Source organism: Chelonoidis abingdonii, chromosome 16 (assembly GCF_003597395.2).
Source record: "Chelonoidis abingdonii isolate Lonesome George chromosome 16, CheloAbing_2.0, whole genome shotgun sequence".
Classification (NCBI taxonomy): domain Eukaryota; kingdom Metazoa; phylum Chordata; order Testudines; family Testudinidae; genus Chelonoidis; species Chelonoidis abingdonii.
Genome location: NC_133784.1, coordinates 1,706,970 through 1,731,667, shown reverse-complemented (window position 1 = coordinate 1,731,667; position 24,698 = coordinate 1,706,970). Strand labels below are relative to the sequence as shown.

At 45.2% G+C, this 24,698-nt stretch overlaps 1 protein-coding gene across 1 annotated transcript in view; it reads right to left on the bottom strand.

Moving 5' to 3' along the window:
- COL17A1 (collagen type XVII alpha 1 chain) overlaps nt 1-24,698 on the bottom strand; it is a 65,864-nt gene that overhangs the window by 30,913 nt on the left and 10,253 nt on the right. Inside the window, exons 3-23 of the mRNA XM_032786115.2 lie at nt 24,070-24,114; nt 22,769-22,864; nt 20,659-20,793; nt 20,205-20,252; nt 19,347-19,382; nt 17,153-17,200; nt 15,929-16,072; nt 14,638-14,793; nt 13,737-13,808; nt 12,639-12,710; nt 11,918-11,986; nt 10,119-10,283; nt 9,402-9,491; nt 8,138-8,182; nt 7,435-7,584; nt 5,536-5,751; nt 3,891-3,929; nt 3,600-3,626; nt 1,418-1,444; nt 512-574; nt 184-288 (exon numbers count right to left, since the gene is read on the bottom strand). Coding sequence (XP_032642006.1) covers nt 184-288; nt 512-574; nt 1,418-1,444; nt 3,600-3,626; nt 3,891-3,929; nt 5,536-5,751; nt 7,435-7,584; nt 8,138-8,182; nt 9,402-9,491; nt 10,119-10,283; nt 11,918-11,986; nt 12,639-12,710; nt 13,737-13,808; nt 14,638-14,793; nt 15,929-16,072; nt 17,153-17,200; nt 19,347-19,382; nt 20,205-20,252; nt 20,659-20,793; nt 22,769-22,864; nt 24,070-24,114 — 1,848 coding nt within the window. The remainder of the gene's footprint in view (nt 1-183; nt 289-511; nt 575-1,417; nt 1,445-3,599; nt 3,627-3,890; nt 3,930-5,535; nt 5,752-7,434; nt 7,585-8,137; nt 8,183-9,401; nt 9,492-10,118; nt 10,284-11,917; nt 11,987-12,638; nt 12,711-13,736; nt 13,809-14,637; nt 14,794-15,928; nt 16,073-17,152; nt 17,201-19,346; nt 19,383-20,204; nt 20,253-20,658; nt 20,794-22,768; nt 22,865-24,069; nt 24,115-24,698) is intronic.

The window sequence follows — 24,698 nt, the reverse complement described above, 5'->3', positions numbered from 1 at the left end:
TGGTTTGGCCACTGTCGAAGTGGCCCTTTCAGCCCTATTCCAAGTGGAGAGGCAGATAAAAGGAAACCTGGATCTGAACTATCAAAATTAAATCCTGACCACTGAGGCTTTTGCAAAACCAGAACCAAGACCCATCCTTCATGGCTCATCTCTTTATGCACTGGGGACAGGACAGTCTCCTACCTCTGTCTCCTTTCTCCCCAAATCCAGGTAGCCCAGGTTCCCCACGAGGTCCTGGTGGCCCTTCTCGCCCTCTTTGGCCCGTGGGTCCCTCCATGCCATGATCACCTGTGGAAAGCAAATGGCTTGTAATACAACTTTATACGTTCCATGCGGTGAAATTCTGTGTCTCCCCTACACCCCACTCCCTGCAGCAGGACAACAAGGGCCACGCTGAAGACCTGTGTTCACACATGCACGTCGAGGGTATGCACATAGTAGGTGAGTCTCCCCCTGTAACTGAACTGTGATACGCTCAGAGTAATCTGCAAGATGGGTCAGTGCTGCTTACCCATGCTGCCTTTCTGTCCTTTTGGTCCCTCGGGTCCTGGGTGCCCAATCGAACCTGGGATGCCTGTAAGCAAAACACAATGTAGTAAATCTGCAGTTTCCCTGACTATGGACCAAGGGTGGGTGCCTAGGAAATATGAAAATAAGGGATTTGGAAATCCAGGACTGCAGATTTAGGGTGGCCGGGCTGAAAAAATATATTGTTTGCTAAGCACTGTATGTGTGCAGGGGTCTCTTTAGCAGCATATGGCAGGCATGGTACGGTAGGGTGTGACAATAAATATTCTCTGACTCTGAGACTATTCCTGTCCAATATGGCTGATACTGAAAGATGCATGATTTGTCTATAAAATAGTTCTAAATATTTAACATGTAGGGTCTGGAGGCCACATACCAGCTGAGTGTGAGTGCTGCACTATTATTTAACACAGTGGTAACAGCTGCATGATGAACACCGACTTGTAACGCACACAGCTTTGCATGCACACACCCTTTGCACACACATTGTTAGGGCATGATCACTCATGCAGGCAGCTGATAGAATTGTCCCAGGCAAAACCCAGTTTGCAATTATTGGGCAGAATCTTTCAAACGTGCCCACGGGCCTCAGTACACCAAGATCATGCAGGGAAACATGTGCTTACACACAAGCCAGGACAGGATGAGGCCTTGCGGCAAATTAGGCATTTGAGCTATAGGGCAGTGGTTCTGCCTGTATTTAAACACCAAGGGTATAAAAACTTCAAGCAGTATAAGACATTTGCAATGGCACAAGAGTTAAACTCCATGGAAAGCCAGCCTGGAGGGGTTTGATGCACAAAATTAATCCTAGCTGACTGCAATGTCACTGCGCGCAAGGTTCAGTCGAAGCGCCAAGGAGGCTGGCAACTTGTTGAACTCAGCCTACCTGGTGCACCAGGAAGTCCTTGATCTCCTGTTAGAACAAAGAAACAGACCATTAATGGGAAACCTTCATCCTTCATCTTTTTGCTAGTTATTACCCTTCTGCCAAAACATAGAAAGGTAGGTGCCTTGCCTTTGACAAATCAAAGACCCCAACATTCCTCTAACGCACATTTTGATTAAATCAGATACTGTACAATTTCTGTCTTGCTTTTCAAACAGGTGAGTGTATTTCTGGATACAAAGCAATACCTGTGATCCCCTCTACAATGCTCTCTAAACTCAGATCTTAGCCAGGGGATAATATTGACAAGTGAACAGCCATGTGAGGGTCCCTCCCCTGGCACAACTACCCAACCTCCTGACACCTGGGCCGTGGTGCCCCCCACCTCTTCCCCTCCCTGCTCTAAGCCTTCCCCGAGGTTCCCACGGCTTGCTGCTGCTGTCTGGGGTGAATCTTGCTCCTCTCTTTTCCTTCACCCCATCCTCTCCTCCCTTCCGAGTTCCCGCAGCTGCTGGCTGCGTCTCTCCTCATGCCCCCCTCCCCACGGGGCATGGGCTGTGTGTGTGTGTGTAAGAATGAGAGCAAGGAGTCTGTGGCAGATTGGGGGAGTGAGGAGGAGAGTGGAGGGGATCCCTGAGTAAGGTTGTGTCTACACTGCCACTTTCAGCGCTAAAAGTGGAACCACAAAAGTTTTAGTGCTGAAAAGAGCCAGTATAGACACCACTTTATCATAGGGAGCCGCACTCCTGCGCTCGTTCAGGGTGGTTATTTTTTATCACCGGAAGAGCTCTCCCTTGGCGATAAAGCATGACTACATTGCCCATGTCACTGTGCTGTAACATGGGCAGTGAAAAAGCCTTCCAGAGACTTACTAGCAGAGATAACTGAAACTGTTAAACGGCCATCGAAGTGGTAATGAAGCCATTTGACAGGCATTTGCCAACCCCCAGGAAGCCTTTGGCAACATTCAGCTGGCTTTATGTTGTAGGAAAATGTGTTTATTGGGGATAAAACCAGTTTCCAAATGACGACCTTTCAGTTATTCTCTGTACCCAGCAGAAGTAACTGTTAACCTGGCTCAAGGAGGAGCTGACCTAGCCAGTGAGTTTATTTCTTGATCTAGTCGTTTTATTCAAACCTAGTTTAAGTAAATGAGTCTGGCAGGGAATTCTGGGTAAGGTGATCTAACTACTGCCTCAATGCAGGCTCTCACTGACAAGCGCTTTTTCAAAAGGAGAGATTAGGCTTCCGGTTGGTGTAGGTAGCCTGGCTTTTCATCTCTCTCTGTCCAGCGTACACTGAACTCCTGGCCATGCACAGGAGAATTTATCTGGCAATGTAGCTACACCTGTTGCCTGTTCAGTTCCCTTGGGGAATGTTATTTGTGCTTGAAGGTGAAAAGGGGAGAGGGCCACTGGGGGGAGGGGGCAATAGCAGGGTAAGGAGGCGAGCGGTGAGCCAGCTGCATAGCAGGTGGTGGTGGGGATCTTGTGGCGGGCGTGGAAAGGGTCTGGCGGGGGGAGGGGAGCAGCAGGTGGGTGAGCGGCAGGCAAAGGGGAGGAGGGGAGCAGAGGGAGGGGATCTCGGGAGGGAGTGAAGAGGTGAGTGGCGAGTCACCGGTGGGTAGAGGTGGGGCCTGGGGCAGAGCACGGGTGGAGTGTGGGCGGGGCTGTGGGCAGAAGAGGCAGGACAAGGAGCTCGCCTCTCCCAGGGGAAGTTTCACCCACCGCCCATGAGAACAGCCAACTCTGTCATTATCATACTTGTCCCAGGGAACCATTTAGAAAGTGAGAAGCAGGCACCACTTCATCAGCCTCTCAACAGAACTAACTTCTTTGAGTCTCTGTCATAAACAGATGGTTAAGGGTTAATGTCTCTTTTACCTGTAAAGGGTTAAGAATCTCAGTGAACCTGGCTGACACCTGACCAGAGGACCAGTCAGGGGACAAGATACTTTCAAATCTCAGTGGAGGGAAGTCTTCGTTTGTGCTTTTCGTTTTGGGGGTTGTTCGCTCTTGGGGCTAAGAGAGACCAGACGTACACCCAGGTTTTCTCCAATCTTTCTAAATCAGTCTCTCATGTTTCAAGACAAAAGGCCTTTCTTCAGCTAAGGGCTTCTAAATTCAGAGTTCTCACAGCACATTGCCCAGGTATATGAGAAAATGGCTAATTTCAGACTCACCTTTGGGACCTTTCATTCCCATATCGCCTGAGAAAGGAGAAAAAAAAATCAAGTCAAGAGAGATCCAAGAGGTATTCCCAGTGATTGCTCATTTTGGGACCATCCTTTCTTCCTTATTGCACTCCAAACTCTCAGTGAGACCCCCCGGGAGTTTGGGGTGAATGTGGAATGCAGGATCGGTCCTTTCCCATTTTAACTAGTTGTGCTAGTCAATTCCCTGGATTCATCGTGCAAATTATTAGAAGAACCTGAGACACAGAACAAAGAAAGGGAAACACAACTCTCCTGTACCTTTCAGACCAGGTTCCCCTTTCTCCCCTCGGAAGAAACCTGCAATGGGAAGTAAAATGGTTGTTAGATTTAATTACATGATTTCAAGTAAAACAATTTCTCTTTCTCTCTGAAGACACAAGGCTGCTTTTGACTCGATTTCAAGGCTAAGACAGCATAGTCTAGTGGGCAGAGCATGGATTTGGAAAGTAGAAGCTCCCGAGACTGTCAGGAGTGACTCCTTTTGAAATCAGCAGCACTCATCTCCTGCAGAGGAAGGAGAATAAGGCTTTCTGAGTGTCAATCTCTCTGACCTTGGGCAAATCATGTAACCTTATTTTCTCCATCTGTAAAATACTGACAGGGGTTCTGTAAGGAATGATCAGTTACTTTTTGTGCAGTGCTTTAAAAATGATAAGTCTTATCAGTGCTGTAAGTATGATTCATAATTACACGGAACATTACTTTACAACCACTTGATATCTCTCTCTTGAATAAGTAGGGTAGATTTAATCCCTCTGCTACTTCCATTGCAGGCAGTTTTCTAAGACCTGTACTTGCTTGCAACATGCTCTCCCATAATAGGAAGGGTTCATAATTTGGCTATAGTGTGCTGCACTTTGAAGGCCTCTGCCAACTCAGATATGGAGTCACACGCCTTACCTGGGAAGAAAGACTATTCTGCAAATCTTTCCACTTATCTGGGACAGTGAACAGGGCATGTTTTCAAAAAATGGCCCCCTGAACTGCTCCTGCAAAACTTGCATATGGAACATTTGCATGTTCAAACTATTCATCTGTGCAAGCAAATCTATTTTTGCATGGGCAGTGCATGCATCTCTCTGTTTTCCGAATGTAAGAGTAGATTGCGTGAATGCAAATTTTACATGAGCAAGTTAAAGCAGCAAAGAGTCCTGTGGCACCTTATAGACTAACGGACGTATTAGAGCATGAGCTTTCGTGGGTGAATACCCACTTCGTCGGATGCATTCACCCGCGAAAGCTCATGCTCCAATACGTCCGTTAGTCTATAAGGTGCCACAGGACTGTTTGCTGCTTTTACAGATCCAGACTAACATGGCTACCCCTCTGATACATGAGCAAGTTAGATAGTGAATTTGGAAAATCTGAAACAAGAGAAAGATAATGGCTCAAGGGTTTACATTTGTCAGTGCAATCTGACTGCAGGGACAAGGGTGGGGCTGAAATGAAGTAAGATCAGATCTCAGTTACACCAAGGTAAATCTGGAGTAACTCCGCTAAAGCCAGTGAAGTTATTCCAGGTTTACAGTAGTGTAAATGAGATCAGAATCTACCTCTTCTTCAATAATATATATGGAATCTGGTAACACCATGTTCCACTTTTCTCAGGGCTGCCCAGAGGATTCAGGGGGCCTGGGGCAAAGCAATTTCAGGGGCCCCTTCCATAAAAAAAAGTTGCAATACTATAGAATACTATATTCTTGTGGGGGCCCCTGTGGGGCCCGGGGCAAATTGCCTCACTTGCCTTCCCCCGGGTGACCCTGACATTCCTTGCTACCTAATTGCAATCTTAAGTCGCACAGCAGTGTGGACAGTGCAAATGGCAGATCTGCCTTTTTTTCCTGGTGAAGCATCTTTTAGCAATCCAGTCTCATGGAATTTCTTGGAGTCTTGCCCTTCTTACCTTGTCCTCTTTCCAAAGCCATTTTGCTCCTCATAAACAGCCAGAGAGCCTCTTGATCTTTATGACTGAAACCTGTAGCATAGTCTGGACTTTTCCCGACATCAGAAAATCGGTACTGTTGGTTAATATCCCCATCGTGTGGATTAATTATCAGGTAGTTAGCTTGGGTTTTCTCCAGGTTTTCCACACGAGATTTTAGCTTCTTCACTTCTTCCGCTGAAAGGTTAAATTAAAGTAAACCATGAAAGGGGAAGGAGTGGTGGGTTGATCCCCATAACATTTATTTCTAAAGGGAGAAGCAGGGGAAAGTTCTTTGTCAACTAACAGTTGCTACTGAATTTGGCAGGGGATGGGAGGATAGGGTAGGGTTACTCTGTGTACCTTGTAGCTCCTTGTAACTGGTAACTTTTTACCAGGGATTTCCACTGGACTGAAAAGACATCTTTTGAACCTATCAGCCTCTAAGGGGAAGAATTATCTTGTGGTCAGAGCATAGGAGTGAGAGTCAGAGCTAAATTCATCTCCCAGCTCTGTCACTGATTTCCTGAGTGATCTTGAACAAGTTATACCCCCTATCTGGTCTCATCTACACTAGGGAAAAAAGGGGTTTTCCTAACCCAAGTTAACTAACACGAGATAAAATCCTAAGGTGGAAAAGACAGTTTGCAGCATTTACACAAGTTAGTTGGTTGAGGCAAAGCCTAAGGTTTTAATTCATAGTCTTTAATTCAACCTATTTATACACGTGGAAACGACACACTGCCTTGTCTTCACTAGGATTTTACCTTGCATTAGTTACCTTGAGTTAAGACCCAACTGTTTTCCTAGTGAAGATGCACACTGTTTGCCTCATTCCTCACATCTGTAAAACAGGAACAATACTGATTTCTATCCCTCTCACGGCTGTTGTGAAGCCTAATCTGCTAATGCTGGTCAAGTGCCTTGAGATCCTTGATGGACAGCACAAGAGAAGTGCAGGGCTCTCTAATTATCACTTAAAGGCACAGACAAAGAAATGCGCATTTAGTAGCTAAATCCACACAACTGAACGATACTAGACCCAAGAAAATTTGAAAGCTAAGTTGATCAAACATGGCTGCTTCTGGGGATAGCATGCACCCATGTTGGTACAGCATGGGAGAGCCGATGGACTCCCAAGTATCCTCCTGCTGCATTTGTGTCAAACGCTGTTCAGTTCTTTATGGGAGGTGACACAGATCACATCACAGATGGTGACGGACCCCAGCAGCACTGTTTGGGGCTGGAAGCAGGGCCGTATCTCCAGGAGTGGGGGACCTGGACAGAAGTAAGGGGGCTGAGGCTGGGGCCATAGCCAGGCGCAGGTGCGGGGCTGGGAGTGGAACCCTATGCTAAACCTGGGGGTATTGCAGCACCCCCTGCACTCGTAGTTCCCGCACCTATGCAGCCCAGAGGAGAAGTTTCCTAGCCCTGGTCACTTAGAGGTTGGCTTTTGCCCTGAAGCAAGAGGGTTTCTATCCCTTACAAATTATTTTTATCCTATCTGATATATCTGTTGTTCTCATTATCCTAATCTTTGTCTTATCTTTTACTTACCCCTGCTAAGCACTCAGTGAAAGTAACTTCACAGGCTAATTATGTGCTCTGCAAAAAGGTATTGCATGGGACAGATATTACTACATTTTCTCTACCATCCATTATTTTGTTTCCCTCTGTGTTGTCCCCTCTAAAGGGGGTTTGGATGGAGGGTTTTGCTTTCCTTCATTATCGATTTGGATCTGAACTTCCTCAACGTTTGGGGGGTATTTAGATTTGGGGTTTGGTTCAGGCCAATCACTAATTACATCTGGAATTCACTGAACCATCTACTATCTGACTATATAGTCCATCCTTTGGCCTGCTCTTGCTGTGATCTCTTACCCAAAGCGATGAGTCCGAAGAGCAATCCAAGGAGGAACAGCCAGGCCAGGAGCAAACCCAGGAGCCATTTCCACCAGCTACAGCAGGAACCACAGGGACACCAAGCTGGGGCTGCCCCTATCCCTCCCCCTCCATGATCGCCTCCAATTTCTAAAGTGGGAAAGGACAACAGCAAGGTTAATAAACAACTTCAATATGAGAATAAGGCCTGCAGGGGCAGGCCCATTAAATACAGCGCTACGGAAAAACCTTTCCGTTTCAGTTTGCATACAATGGGTGAAATTCAGACCATCCTGATCTCAATGGCAAAACTCCCCGTGACTTCAACAGGGCTAATGTTTTTTTAAACTGCTGACTTCCAGTTCGCAGGTGCTGGTTGCCCCTACATTTCTGTGCTTGCACAGCGACGACACGAGTTGCAGCCATAGCTCTGTATAGTTGTTCTGCTAACTACTTGTTTCGTCTCTGCAGTCAAGAAGCACATCTACCCAGATTTGCACCCACAACTGAATTATGGGTGCAAATTTTGCAGGTGCAGACTGTGCTCATCCTAAAACAGCAACCCTTATGAAAATGGCCTCCCCGCTTCATTGATCACATATGGATTATTTATGTGACAGCTGGGTAACTATTTTTTCCATTGAAAGTAAACTATGCTTTAATATATCCCCTCCTACTAAAGAACCTTCAAAGTGCTACTGACCTGCATAAGTTGCTTTGTCCTTTGTTGACACGGATTTTAGACCTCCTGTTGTTACACCAACAAAAGAGATTTTAATTATCTTTCTTTACAGTGGTCAACCACACCCAGGAGAATATGGACACAGCTAAAATACAATTCTGTTTACCACTGTGTCTTTAGTGCAAGCTGTGTTCCACAACGCTTTATGCTAACCACCTTGATATCCATCTCTTGGATAAATTGGGTAGATCTAATCCCTCTGTTACTTCCATTACAGACAGAATTCTAAGACTGTACTTGCTTGCAGTATGTTCTCCCATAATAGAATGAAATCATGCTAGGCCATGAGCAGGTAATAATATAAACTACAGGAAATAGTGGAACAAAATTAGTGCAAATTGCATATTGCAGGTAAGCTGAGCTGAACATGGGTGCAAGCAGGAAAGTGATGTAGTGTCACGTGTACTGATCTCGCATTCCTGGAGTCTGAAAAACAAGTGAAATTTACACACCCTGAGAATGGTGTAGCAGGAAAAGCAATTAATCGGAAAGTGTAAGTAGGGGTCAGTTTACCCCCATTAGTAGCTTCTTGCTACATGCACATGTCTTTACCCCAGTGCATATAATTCACCCTCATTTTACACACCAAGGGTCTGATTCAACACCGTGTCACTCCAGTAGTGTAACTCCTCTGATACCATTGAATCAAGTCTTATGTGACAAGCCAGCACAAGGCATTTATTATTTATTATTAATTATTATTATTTAGCATGTCTTTCCAGTAGCGCCCTAATGTGCTACGCTTTTTCCAGGAAGAGAAGATGTTCCAGTCCTTGCCCCAAGGGCTTAAAATCTAAAGACAGACAAACAGACAGAGGATGGGGGAAGGGAATACAACATATAAACAGAGAGGTCAAGCATGTGATTGACTTTGTCTTAATAATATGACACTGTTCTTTTTTTTTTTTTTAAATAGGTCGTACAGTATTCCCGATCCCTAGTTTACCACTAACTTTGTAACTAACATCAACATGGAATAGGTCCCTTTCTGGTTTGTGAATCAATGCATTCAGCCACCAGGCTAACACACAGTGAGAGGAAATTAAAGAGGCACAGGCAAGGGATATGTTCAGATGGGACTGGAAAGGAGATGTGGAGGGCAGGTGAGGCGGAGAGAGCTAGGCAGGCTGTCCTAGATCATGCAGATGAGGAAGCTCTGACACATAGTGAGGAGAACGTGTGCTGGGACAAACAGGCGATTGGTGCCAGAATGACCATCTCTTACCATTTGTTTCAGATTTCAGGTAGGAGTCTGCAGCATAAGAGGAAGAGAAGCCCTGCTTTTCTTTCTTCAAGGTGTCTTCCGCAAAGGACGCTGTGTGGAGTCCAAAGAGGAGTCAAATAGGTCTTACGAGAAGTCAGACTGGGCCAGATCCTCAGCGTGTGTAAGCTGGCATAGCTCCATGGAAGTCAATGGGGCCATGCGGATTTACACCAACTATAGTTCTGGCCCTTGGTTTTTAAGCCCTTGAGTCTTACAAGCAAGCTGGCTAATGGGCATGCCTTGTAAAGCTCTCCATGGAGTTTCAAAGGGAGAGTATGAACTTTGTCCCTATGTACCTGGTGTGGGAGGCTGCTCTCAAGTGGTTAACAGATGACATGGCCGCCCAAATGTCTACTCTGCATTCCCGTGGCTTATAAAGTTATAGAGCCGAAAACACTAGAGACGGAAAATCCTCTTTTGGTCACTGAGTCCATCTCACTGCTCACACAGGTTTAGTCCCTGTGGTACCAGGGTTTTGTTCAGTGTCATTTTAAATGTGCCCAAGGGGTAGGGGTTTCGCCACTCCCCTGGGCAGACTGCTCCACAACCAGATAGGTTGCAATAGCAGGTTCCCAGAACCTGCCAGACTCTCACCTTTGGGACTATTTCCCAGTAATTAATATTAATTTCTAAGCTTCCAGCATGCATGTCATGGGAGATGGTTGGAGGAGAACATACTTCCACTGAGCCCCGTGCTGGAAGCACTGAAGACCTTGCCGCTGTCCTTCGTCATGATCAAGAGCTCCATCTCCTTCTTGGCAGGGACGTTCTCTTTCTCCAGCAGCAGGAACTTGCAGTCTTTACGCAGGATGTCGTCGCTCTGGGAGTTCACAGTGCTGCCAACTGGGGTGTGCGAAGGAGAGAGGGGTGAGGGGAAGGGGGGAGAGAGAGATTGGTTAGTGGGAAGAAAGGATGGTCCAGTGGTTAGGATGCTATCCTAGGACTTGGGAAACCTGGATTCAATTCTCTGCTCTGCCACAGGCTTCCTGTGTGACCTTTGGCAAGTCACTTTGCCTCTCTATACCACAGTTCCCCATGTGGAAAATAGGGATCACAGTGGTGCCCTACCTCATGGTGGTGTTGTGAGGATAACTACATTTAGGATTGTGAGGCACTCCGATATTCCAGTAAGGCAGCCATATCAGCTAAGACACAGAGTGTACTTTTGCTGAGGAAGCTTTTGCTGAAATGAAACCGTCTGGTAAAGCCCAGGCTCCTTTGGTGATGGGGATATGGATACCATAAGCACTGAACTATGGAACAATCAGTCCCCTGGCTAGCAGAAGAGCAGGAGTGTTGAGCAGGTTTTCTGTTTATGCTAGCTTTATGCTGATTGCTGCTGAGAACTATATATACGATTTGGTATAGGCGTATAATACATTCACATGCAAATGGAAAGTAGATCCACTGAATTGCTTGGTCTTCTAACAAAACGGAGTACAAAACTAAACTTGCAAATGTACCGGCACAAAGTTCAGTTTGAAGATAATAGGCCTGCTTTTACTCTGTTATCTGGTGTGAATCTGGAGTAGTTATTGCTGCCTGCCTGTGAGTTTTGCAATATTTTATTGCTTTCTTAAAGCCCCACCTTCTGGAGTCCTGTGATTACAGCACAAGCTGGGCTGTAATTAAAAAAAAGTTTCTAGCGCTCAAAGTTGGGGGAGAAAACATGAATCCTAAAGGCTCAAAAACAAGAAGGCAAAACAAAAGAACCCAGAATTTATTTGTTAAAATCTCATAAATTTTGAATTCTTGGGGCTAGTAGTGCTGCAAAATTATGTTCAAAACTAACGTTGCAAAATTTCAGGTTCCATATTAAAGATAATGGGCCTGATTTTGCTTCCAGTTACTCTGGTTTAAATCAGGATTAATGCCAGTGAGGCCAACTGAGTTACATCAACATGACCTTGGCATGGGGAAGGTCAGACTCGGGCCTCTGATTTCCTAGCACTGAACTTGCTGCGCCTTTATTTTCATTATTTGTGAACAACCAGAGTGACCTCTAGTGGACACTTTGGTTAGTGATCTGTGTTTATTTGTTCTGAGGCTATTCCATGTGTTACAGTGGACCAAGAGGGTGAATCCGAGACTATGTCTACACCGTAATCATGGGGTGGGGATGCAACTGGAGTAGACATACTGTCGTGAGCTTTAATTTAACTAGAGCAGTGAAGCCGCAGCGGTGCGAGCTTCAGCATGGGCAGCTGTGTGATAACCCAGAGTTCCAGGTGGGCTCGGCTCGTACAGTCAATGCCGAAGCACACACTGTTGCAGTTACATGCAGCACCTGAGCTAGCTAGATTAAAGTGCCTTTGGGTATGTCTACATGGGCTGCAATCTGCTGGGTATGTCCACACCAGCTGCAACCATACCTTCCGATACTTTCAAACCATGATCTGCCTGCATGAGGACAACTGCCCACACAAATCATCAGCTATATACTGTCAGCCCTGGACTTCCATGAGTTGCAGACTCACCAGTTGAAGTGCACACTCCACTACCAGCCATACCAGTGCTTTGGGAAGTGTTTTTCTTCACTCCGTATACTGCAAGACAGAAATCAGCAGAGACTAAAACCACAGAGCTTGAGCATTCCTAGCCAGAGGAAGAGCCGCACAATTGCAGATGCTAAAGAAGCAGGCTGAGCGAAGGGGAAAAAATAGAATGGTTCCCGAAAGGAAAGAGGCCAGGGATCCTGAGCTACTGACCCAAACTCACCTTGGACTTGGTCCTGCAACTTTGCCCATCTGAAAAGTTCTTTTGCAAAGTGTATGAGACAACTTGCTCAGCTAAGAGCTTCCCCAGTGACTAAGGGCGTGCAGGAGTGGGCTCATTGTTTGCCTTGTGTGCTGACAGTTGGACCTCACATTTGCAGGGCTGAAGGGAACACCCCATCCCATCCCATATGACACACCAGAAAAACTGCCAGAGGGAACCAGTGTTCATATTTCTTTAATAGGAGCAATTAGAATTGAACACATTTTCTTCTCGATTCCAATCCCAATTCCATTTCATGTAAAGCACTGATTCTGTTCTTTGCACTGTCCTGTCTTTTAGACTGTGCATCCTGGGAAAGGTCACTGATGTGAATTATTTGATCATTAAGAAGTTACTGGGACCTGGGAAGTGCTACTGCATAACAAAGCCCTGCAGATCAGTTACCCAGCCTCTCCTCTCTATGATTAAAATGTCACTGACCTGTGGAGGCTGTGGTTGCACTATGAGTCATGGCTGCAGAGCTTGGAGCCAGGTTGTTTTGAACACCAAACACTGCAAAGAAAAATGCTCTGAGGTGAATAACAAGAAGTCGGCATTGCAACTGGCATTTGGACAAACAAAAACTAGGACCAATGAAAATAATATTAATTACAGTGATTGCTGCTTGCAAAGGTGGCATAACAGGCCTGAGATGACCCTCCTGGGGACTCTAAATGAACTCAGCTGGCCAGCTGAATGTTTCTTTCATATTTGTGTTCATTACTTTCAATAGGAATTTTGCATACCTGTCACTTTCCCTTCCACAACTGCCCCACCACCCCATCGCCCCCAATATCATCCTGTCCTGGAAGCCATGGTCAGCTCAAGATAAATAAAGGTGGCCATTTTGGAACATTAGGCTTAAACAGACTGTGAAGAGACCTGCTGTTGTCCCTGTGCTGTGTATGCATTTCTGGAGGGACCGATTTGTAAAGAAAGGGTTAAATTCACTGACTGGCTAAGGGTGAGCCGAGGAGCAATGTGATAGCCACACTGAGTATGTGAAAGGTGTAGACACCATGAAAGGAGAGAAATGTTTAGGGTTATGTAGGAGGGTCTAGTCAGGAGTAATGGGATGGGATTGAGCAAAGGGAACTGTACTGGGCTGAACATCAGGAAACACAAGGTCTGACAGACACTCATTTTTACTCCCTTGGGAAGCAGTGGAAGTTCAAATTATTTGAAATGAAACATTTGAGAGTTTCCTATAGGACACAATCCTGAATTTGTCTCACAAGGACAGACAAGTTGGCCTAACAGATACTTTCCAAATAAATGACATTTCTTCTGAGACCCTAAATATTCCATCCCCCCAAATATTCCATCGCTACTTTCTAATGCCAATGACACAAGGCAAAGGCTTAAGTAACTCCACTTCAGCCAAGAGAGTTACTCCAGGAGGACATGCTGACGTAACTGAGATCAGGACACGGCACAAAGAATGAACAGAGGGGGTAATCTAGGCGTCTTTTTGTTATACATTTCAGCTGATGCGCTGAGCTCCATGAAACAAAGAAGGGAAGAAGAGAGAAGTCTGACCTGTTGAGGAACTGCTCAGCCCTGTGTTCAGAGTGGAAGAGCCGGGAGCCAGGTTATTTGGGACGCCAAACACTGCAAGAGGAGGAAAAAGATGATTTGGCACAGCAGAGAAATGAGATCCCAGAACATCCAGGCAGATGGCTTACCCCCTAAAGCCTGAGAGTGAATAGGTCAGTAGGAAATTTCATTCCTTCATGAAAAACAGATTCTGCTAGAAACTGTACAATAAACACACTGGGGAAAATCTAAAACCATGGCACAAAACACTCTGTTTTACTCTATTTTAAAAAAGGGAGAAGGTTTTGATCTCAAAAAAGTTACAGTGACTGGACACGGTTAGGAAGCCAAGTCCTTTAAGCCTCAGAATATCCTTCACCGTTCCATTCGCAGCTAGGAAACAGTGGCATTGAGGAGGACACTTCCTGACATTCAGAAATGGGCCTGAGACACAACATTCAGTCCCAGCATTCACTGACTTAAGTGGGAGTTCTGGATGTGCAAGGAATGCAGGACTACACCCAATAGTCCTAATGTGGAATCCAAACCCTGTAATAACGCAAACACTGTCCATATTCCAATCCAATGTTGTCTAAGAGGCTTGATCCTGAGCTCATTGAAGTCAGTGGTAAAGCTCAGCAGCACAGGATCAGGCACTGTGGACGTTTGATCTTCATGAATAAGGGATTCAAAGCATAATCAATGCAGAAGTAATTCCGGGGGCACAGAGAGGCAGAAATCTATGGAGAACAATCAAGTGCATTTGCTCCAACCTCCACTATCCCTCCCCTACCCTCAACATCTCCTCATCCCATGCACAAAACACCAGCAGCAGGACAAAGACAGTCCCACAGTCCGTGCCCTGTCAGCACAAGTGGCCAATGCAGTGGAGCAGTTACTGTACCTGATCCTGTTGAATGGGACATGGTGTTGAGCAGGGAAGAGCCCTGGGCCATGTTGTTGTGGTAACTGCCAAGGGAAGACCCTGCAGGCAGGGTGGAGGACCACATGTATGGAGGGAGGGCGGCATTCAGTATGGTTGTGTCGTATGTCCCTGACACTGGAGAGGAAACAGTAATGAGGTTGAGTGAGAGCAGGCTCTGGTAACAGAAATCAGACTACCTACTCAGAGGCAGAGGACACACAAAGCCAGGTTTCGATCTCAGTTTCTGATCAGGTCCTGATCTCCAGTGCAAATCTGGAGTCACTCCCTCAGTTTCAGTGGAGTGACTCCAGATTCACACCTGTGTAATTGAGATTAGCACCTGGCCCACTATAGCCAAGCCAATTTTGAACCCACTGGACAAGTACAGAGATTGCCTGAATTTGTGTCACTTCACTGTAACCACTTGCAAAGCACCTCAAGGGTTTAATCACAGGCCACAGGCACATATGATGATACCGGAATACAAACTAAACGCATTTCAGTCCACATCCTGGAGAGAAAATCAACATTGGATGTGGATCCCCGGATTCTTCTATGACACCTCCACACATGGGCAACTATTGAATTGTTAATGAACGACTACGAAAGACACCAGGTGACTCAGCTTCTCAGTAGGGTATTTGAACCACTGCACCCAGATAAATATGAGAGTTGAGCCATTATTTGTTCTGTTAAACACTAGTAGAGTTCAGTAGTCTTACATCGGGTGAATTTGACCCACGATGCCTAAAGCACTATAGCAGGGATGGGTACACGAATGAAAGATGACGTATTGGCCCATTTTCATTCCTCTCATAGCTCCATTGACCAATGAACATGTTGGGTTTGTGAGGTGCAGACTATTGGGCCACATGTAGGACATTCTACAGGGTGGCCTGTGGTAACTTCCATCTTGCTGCTTAGAGCAAGACAGAGAATGGATTGCTTGGGCCTTTAGTCTCCATCAGCCTCAACTCTGAATTAAAGACGATGGCAGCTGGAATCTGCTCTGTTTTATGAAAATTAAAGGGGCCCTGGCAATTATGGCCCTGCTTTGGGCAGTATCTGGGCATCCCTGTAACTCCCCTTTTTGTATTGTTAATACACTCTGGAAAAGACAGCAAATGTTTTTAACCTGGATTGTTCCTGACATTGTTCTTTAGTTTTATAAGCATTGGCTGGAATTTCTATGTCACAAGCCACATGCTTTAAATGAATCATTCCTCGCTCCCTGCGCAGCCGGCATCGCAAACACCCCTCTCCAAAGCACCTGACTGGGAACTCTCAGTCACCATCTTCGTTTCCACTACAGCTTTCTTGGGGATGGGGAGAGTGCTGGATGACGATCGTGTGGGGCTGACGCTGGCTGATCGACTCCCCTTCAGCAAACGCTTCACATCATCCAGCTCGGTCCCTGGCAGAGAAAACAGATGTCCAGACTCAGCCCAAAGCCACCACCCAATATAGCCTGCAACCAGAGATACTCTTAATACTTTAACATGTGTAAGAGAAGTGGTGTCCAGCGGGAAACAGGGCCATTTCCCAAAGCTCTTTAGAACTCTGCATTTGGCCAACGGCTGTCCCATCTCCAGCACTTCCCCCTGAAAGTGGATTAGGTGGGATAAAATGCCAGAGGATATACACCAGGGCAAAATCCTAAACTGGCTGGGGGGTAGCGGAATCCTCAGTAGGACTTTCCCATCTTTTTCCATGAAATTATCATCTAATCGTGTCTGATTGTCTTGTGAGAGGGGTAGTTTCTGGGCCTAGCGCTGCCCCCAATTCCTGGAAGGAGGTACGGATATCTCTGGGACTCCAGCTGGGGTATCACTGAACACTGGTGACCCTTCAGGATGTGCAAGGCGCTGAACCTGCTTATGAAGCGCTCTTTTGTTGTTAATGCACAAATTCCTATCTAAATCGAATGCACTTTTCAGCAGGGTACAGAGCCACCCACAAGAGTGCAGGCTCACGCTAGTAACAGCACAGCACTAACACCAAAGACCAAAGAACTCTTGTAAAGTCCCTCTCTTTCATAGGGAGGCAACTGAAGGCAGCAGTGAGGAGCTAGGGTCCTTCATCATTGACCTCAATAGGAGGTTTGCGAGCCACTCCAATGGGAACAGGATTGGGGTCTTAGTGAAGAGAGAAGCAACTGGCAAAATGATTCTACCCAAGAGCGACTCATTCAGGCTAAATAAAACTGCCCTGGCAAAATACAAGTCTAGCCCCCAGAAAACTTCCTCACTCTTCACACTTTAAATTAAAATTACTTGCAGAGAGTGAAGGAAGGCAGTTTCTCATCACCGCACAGACATTTTATGACACCCCATGTGACACCCTGAGTGCTCAGCCCCAGAGAAGCCACTGCACAGTTAGAGCAGAAATATCCTCAAGGCCAAAATTGGCATTGGAGTTGGCTTTTGAGGGCTACCCCTTAGGAGGGGAAAACCAGGTCCCACGTTCACTCTAAAACAACAGCAGGGACACTTACATCTGGTCGAAGGAGAAGCGCTCTGGAGTCGTACTCGGATTTCACTCTCTGCACAAGAAAAGAGGGTCATGAATACAGAGCGAGATGAACTGGTGCCATGAGCAGGCTGCAAAAGCTAATTCCCCACTTCTCCTGTCTATACACATTATTAATCGTTAGCTTTGGGCAGCTTGCACAACTTGATGGATTGGTTTTATCGATCTGAATTTTTAGAAGTGGCTTTTGACTTTTGGGCCAGATTCTGATACTTTCACTCCCACTGAGAAATATTGCCTTTTAAGTTTTCACAATGTTTTGTTAGACATTCTTGGTACCATATAAATATATTAATAAATAATCATAATGGACTGATTTTTGTTACATTGCATAGCATCTTATGTACCTCATTAGGGAGGTGTGACATTAATATAAGGCCCAATCTTGGATTCCTTAGTCACATGAATATTCTCATTGACATCTATTAGTTAATTTCTTATATTTAGTTTAGTTTATGTTATAGTTTATAATTAGTTTCTTATATTATCCTAATGTGAGAACAAACAGAGTCATAAGGGACTTCTGAATTTTAAAGATTACTAGTTGCATTGGGCCTCTAGTCCTTCCAGCTGTCACTCAGACAAAACTCCCATTTTCTTCACTTGGAGATTTACCTCTGTAAGGACTGGTCTGTTACTATTTGATGACTTCTCTGTTGGCTCATTTCGTGTAGACTTTCCCGTGCAATTTTTTATTGGGTTCTGCTTGATCCAAAAGTGCTTTGAAATAAAATAGCCAGGTTGCAAAAGATAGTTTATTACTGGATTTTACTCTCCAGCATGAGAGAATATAGGGTTAAACTGACTGAGTTGAAACAAACTTTAAATCTGGTGGTCCAGGAGCCAACTGGCCAGCTGGAGTGCCTGACACATGTTCCTCCAGATGAAACCTAACAGTATGTGTACTAGAAAGAAACATTTCTTTTGGCAGTTGTGTGGAGAAGATGATAGATTGGGGCTATTTTTTTGAAGCAATATGAAAAGCTGGAGCATGATCCTACTGTGTCCGCTTTATTATGTGTGGGAAGATTCCCCAGAGATCTCAGGTTTCTAGAATGCTGGGAGAGACTACAAAGATCTCAGGTACAAGTAATTGGCAATTGCTAAGCTCTCCTGGAGGAGCTATAACAATGCCCTTTGATTTATAGCCACAGCTCATATGAATTTGGTAAAATGATTTGTACTGTTGCTTTCTCACTGGCTGGGAATATAAATCAAGCTCTTCGGTATCAATTATATCCAACTTTTCCCCAAACGGCTGATTAATTAGTGAAAGAAAAGGAGGGAAATTCTATTTAGCAGCTTAAGCAAATCAAGTTTTTACAAGAAGGTGTCTAAATGGACCACACTGCTTCAGTGATTTCCTAGCCATCCCATCCACTAGGGCATACCTCTTAGGGGAATGTAGTTACTGTCTCATATAACAGATCTCAGTGAAAGGAAGATGAAGGGGGTTATTGTTATTTCCATATTTAAATACTTTGGAGCTATTATAGTGATGGGGTCATATATAGATGGATGAATGGCTAGATAGATAGATGGATAGATAGATTTATTAAAGGTATAAAGGCAGCAAAGAATCCTGTGGCACCTTATAGACTAACAGACGTTTTGGAGCATGAGCTTTCGTGGGTGAATACCCACTTCGTTGGCTACATTCACTCACGAAAGCTCGTGCTCCAATACGTCTGTTAGTCTGTAAGGTGCCACAGGATTCTTTGCTGCTTTTACAGATCCAGACTAACACGGCTACCCCTCTGATACTTATTAAAGGTGATGTGTACATAAGACAAAGAGAGTGCGGACAGATTTTGGACACAAAACCCGGATCATGACCTTGGCCCAACTTTGAACTAAAGATGAAAATCTCTTTGACCTATTTCTCACACCCTCAGCTGTCCAACTCTCCAACTCATCCTTATGAAGAACTCCACACATCCTCCAATCCTGACTTCTTCACCTTGTTGATTTTTCCATTTTGCTCATTGCACTTGTTTGTACAACTGCCCAAATCTCAGGGGTCCAGACCCTCAGCTGGTATAAATATATGTAGCTTCATTGACTTCCCTGGAGCCAAACTGATATACATCAGATGAGGGACTGGTCCAGAGAAGCAGGAGGAGGAACAAGGGGTCACCAAAAAGCACATTCCAACTCACCTCGGCTTTGACTCCGCCCTCTGGTGTTGGACGATGCTGTGAAAACCAATCAGAGAAAAGCAATTTTGGACTCCATCAACTGAAACACATTTGAAAAGTCATGCAAGGGATGAAGCTTCTTATGTGAGTTGTACACTTGCTCTGTTTAGCTGGGGCATGGCATGGAGACACTAAACCCCAAATATTTTGGCCACCATCACTTAGGTCACTGCATGTTTAACTGAAAATATACAGTTCTTAGTACTTCTGGATCATCTAATAATTCCCTCAACACATCCATGGTTGGCAAATGCCCCTAATGACCTATCAAGAAACTTGATGGTAAATCAGAAGCCAACTTGGAAAAGAACCAGGGGATGTGTGCATACAACAATATCTCACTGAATAATAATAATGCCTGAATTGCACTGACGGGTGCTAATACTCAGCTAGGGGGCAGGAAACTCAATGAGATCTCCCCTTAAAGTGGAGATCACCAGCACAAAGTTGGGGATAGCAGATTTACAATAGAGCATCTATAGAAATGGTCTTTAAAGACAAACACTGATCAAATTCTGCTCTCAGTTACATTAATATAAATTTGGAGTAACTCCACTCATGTCATAGAGACGTATATGTCTGTACTGGCTGCATGAGAAGCCCCAAGCAGAGGAGAAGTTGTGGGCATAATAAGACATTGCGAACCCCTTCCCAATGGGCAGACTTTCCAGAGTCATTATTCCCCACAATTCATCAAGTGCATGGCATTATTTTTATTGGTTAATGTATTCCAGTAATGTGTCATGCCAGAGGCCATAGAGCAGCCAGCATGCATGCCCTTAGCCTGACATTCACAGTAACAGTAATATAAGAACATACCGAACTCTTTTCTAGGGAATTCAGGAGAAGAATTTGCACTGGAGCTCCCTGCAGAAGAAGAAAAGATTCCATGTTAAAGTTTTGCCAAATATTTATGCCCCAAAGTCATTAAGAGATTGTTTAATATATCATGTCCGTATCTACCAAATCTTAAGTATTGGCAGCGACGGGGTAACAAAGATTTCCATTTAAAAAGAACTACTGAGTATTATACCGATGAGCTGCTGTCATCCTCCAACCACAATAATATATGAATGTTATTTGGATGAACATAATTATAAATAGGACTCTGTGGGTAATTTTCATTAATGTGCATCCTTGTGGTCTATTCCATAATTGTCCCATATAGAGATTTATGCTCCAGGGGACAATCCTGCATTAGCAGGTTGGAACTGACAAGACAACTTAGCAGGGCACCTCTAATTCTCCATCTCTATGACAGATTCTACGATACCTTCATATGTTGCATTGCGGGTGACATAGGTTTTTCTTTCGAAGGTTGAGCCAGGTGATTTGGGGAGAGTAGAGCAGGGAGAAGGGGTTTGCCTGTAGCCGGAGGAGGAGGACGAATTCATTCGACCACTTCCACCTATAGGTAAAACAAAAGCCCCATAGAAAGTAAAGATAATGCCTCATACATGTAAAGTGGTGCCCTATACTCTTCTGTGTTGGCATGGATGGACCTCACACTGAGTTACAGAGGTAGGTTAGGGCTAGTGATGGGCTAAAGCCACAAAGTTTGGATCTGGCTCTGTTGAGCTTCTCCAAAGTTCAGGGGATGCTTATATCTGTGGTTTTGTAGAGAGACACACCCTGCTACCTTTGAAGCCAATGGGAGTTTTGCAATGGACATCAATAGGAGCAGGTTTGTGCCCAGGTTTGAGGAACCAGATACATCCCCATAGATGGGAGATCTTGGAATCTGGCTAGGGTTGTGGGTTGGTTTGGGTTCAGGCCCACCTGTAAATGTAAGGTTTCAGAGTAGCAGCCGTGTTAGTCTGTATTCGCAAAAAGAACAGGAGTACTTGTGGCACCTTAGAGACTAACAAATTTATTTGAGCATAAGCTTTTGTGGGCTACAGCTCACTTCATCAGGTGCATAAAATGGAACATATAGTAAGAAATATATATACATACAGAGAATACAAAAAGGTGGAAGTAGCCATGCCAACTGTAAGAGGTTAATTAATTAAGATGAGCTATTATCAGCAGGAGAAAAAAAACTTACTATATGTTCCATTCTATGCATCTGATGAAGTCGGCTGTAGCCCACGAAGGCTTATGCTCAAATAAATTTGTTAGTCTCTAAAGTGCCACAACTACTCCTGTTCTTTTTGTAAATTTAAGGGTCAGTGTGACACAGACCACAAAAATTGTTAAGTTGATCTCAGCAAGTAGGGGATGCTGATGGAACAGAAGCTCCATGAAATGGGGGCAATGAAAATGAAAACATCCATAAATCCAAGAGACGGTGTGTATATTTGTGAGACTGCTCCCCTGACAGAATGAGGACCTGTGTCCTTACTCTGCCATTGCTCAGTTACTCTGCTTCCTGGAGAACTAGCATGGGGTGAACATGAGTCATCAACAAGGAATCTGGAACTTGGATGCTGTTAAATCCAGGCTTAGGAGAGGGCTCCTTTCCTACTCACATCGGAGTTGCAGCAGAAGGGAGACAGGCCTGCATCTCTTTCACTGACTGTGGTGTGTGGAAGGACCTGACCCCTGTGTGAATTCTAACATTGGCATTCGAGTCAGAACCGAGAACAGAGTGTCAGCTGTGATTGAGCATGATATATTCATGGGGATCAGTGAGGGTGACAGTGGACGTCATCTTTTCATTAGCTCATAGAGAATTTGTCCTAGGGATCTCAATAGAGAATGAGCAAGGGCCAGGACAGGAGTACTCACTTTCTCCTCTATTCCTCCCAGTCCCTCCACATACTGCACAATTGCCTTTAGAAAATGTGATTGTGGCACAGAAAGCAAATCTCCAGATAATTGGTGCCCAACCTTTTGAAGTGCTCGAGCAGTTCGAAAGACGGAATCTGCCTTTCATGGGAAATTTTGAGGTGATTTTCTGTTTTGAACCAGAACAAAAAGTCTAAATGCTGGAAATGTTCGCCAAACAAAAAATTCCCCAAAGGTTAGAACTGAAACATCAGAAAGGACAATACTGGTTTGCGAATGAAACAAAACTCCGACATGTGGAAATGACACTTCTCTTGATCCTTCTGAGAGGAAAATTGAAAAATTTCATGGAAAACAACATTTTCCCCATGGAAAATGTCAATTTTGACAAAGCCACATTTTCTGATGGGAAATTTTTATGTGTAAAAATTGCATGACCCAATCCTACAAGGTGCCGCACCTGTACTACTGACTGCAGTGGGAACAGAAAGTTCTCAGCACCTTGCTGGGATGGGGCTCTTGCACAGAAAGTGCCCTCGCCACTTCCCCATGAATATTTTCTGTGTTTTCCCTTGGCTCGGACCCCTTTGCCCCACCCCCGTGAAGCTGCCTTTGCTTTATGTTCATTCACTCTCCAGTTCATCATGACCTACTTGAAGTCACGTAGCTGCTGCCATGGGTGAAAGTCCTCTTTTCCATTCCACTCCCTCCGCCATGGGCTGTTTTGTGCCCAGTGCCGCTCCCTCCTTCTGTGAGAGACAAGCACACAGTGAGACTTTCTGTGGCCAGAAGAGATGAGGACAAGAGCAAAAGAAGCTGCAGGATGAGGCACCAGGCACCCACAGCTGGTGTTATACTCTGTTACAGAGCCAGGGCTGTGGCTGAGGAGGTGTCTTTGGAACCATGTACAGTAGTTGGAAGGAGTTATCAGTGGTGGGGAAGCCAGCCAGCCAGAACCTCTTCTCTTTCTCCTGGCTCTGACAATCCAGCTGCCACAGCAAGAAAAGTGCTCAGATCATCTTCACTTTCCATCCTGGTTTCAGCAAGTCTCTTATCAATCAATTGCACGCTGGTGCCAAAAGCACACAAGATTCACCCAGGATGGTAAAGGGAGGAATAACTGACCCTTTATGTGGCCCGAGGGGATTCATTTTGAGGGAAGGCAGGTTTTGCTGTTGCTGCGCTCCCTAAGGCCGTGTCTATATGTACAGCACTGCAGCAGTGCAGCTGTGCCGAGACAGCGCATGTTCTGAAGAGCTCTCCCATCGGCATAGAAACCCAATCTCTGCGAGCAGCAGAAGGTGTGTCGGTAGGAGAAGCTCTTCTGCCAACATAGCAACGTGCCCATGAGCACTTATGTCAGTATAACTGATGTCACTCAGAGAGGTGGAAGTGTCACCGCCCTGAGCGACGTAAGTTTTGCTGACATAGGCTGTAGTGTAGACATTTTTCTGCTGGCGGAAGAGAAGCTGGGGGAGATACAGGAGCCCTGCCTGCGGCAGCTGCTGTGGAGATGAGCTAAATCAGCACACCCCATAGCCACTCTGTCTTTGTCCCATTCGCAGCCAGGGGCACCCTTTTTTGGTTTTCTTTTTTGGGCGTCCTTAGTTTCCCATGGGCCTAACATTTCTCAGCCTCATCCCTAGGAGCCACTCCTTCTCTGGAACCCCGCACCCTGGCGTAATCTCTGGATAGATCTGGTCTAGGAGCCTTCACAGATCATCCCTTGCTCCTTTCTTTCCCACTCAAATGGGACCCCTGTCTATTCTAATGATCAAGAAGCACTTTTTCTGGGAGGCGGGGGTTCTCAGACCTGCACAGTGCTTCTCTGAGGCTGATGCACTGATACGTGAGGACTTGTGAAAACCGCACCAACACACACAAATTTCATGCATTTGCACACACACACACACACCACTGAGGATGGACAGCACAATGTAAAATGTCTACTTACTTGGTGGTAAGGACGTCAGTCTTGTGGTTACTGACTCTGTAATAACTGGGGAAAGAAAATGGTGAGGTTATGGCCCTGAAATCTAGCCAAGCGAGGTGCAAGTTTTATTTCATGTCTATGGAATAATGGGACTTGAATAAAGAAAAATCTTCTAAGACCATAGAGCCAAATGGCTTTCCAGCCAGCTTTGTGGTAGCACACACTCTGTTTGTAGGTTTTGCTCTGGTGCTTGTCATTGTAGTAGCTGAATTCCTCACAGACATTAATCAACTTGGCCTCACAACAACACCTTGTGAAAAAGGGAAGGATTATTATGTTAATTTTACAGATATAGCACTGACACATCTAAGCCTCATGTCACACAAAATGTCTGTGACAGAATCAGCACTCAGGTCTCCAGAGTTCCATGCTAGTGCCTTAATCACAAGGCTATCTCTGTGGTGAATTATAAAGGGCCCTCTAAATGCTCTTGTAATGCCAACAGACCCTGGTGGTCTTCGGCCAGGATCAAAGCTGGGACCTTTGGAGCTTAATGCATGACCCTCTACTGCATGGGCTAAAAGACACTTTTCTCTTAACCAAGGCTGTAGCCAACTCACCAATCTCTAGCTGGTCTCATTCCCTCTAGA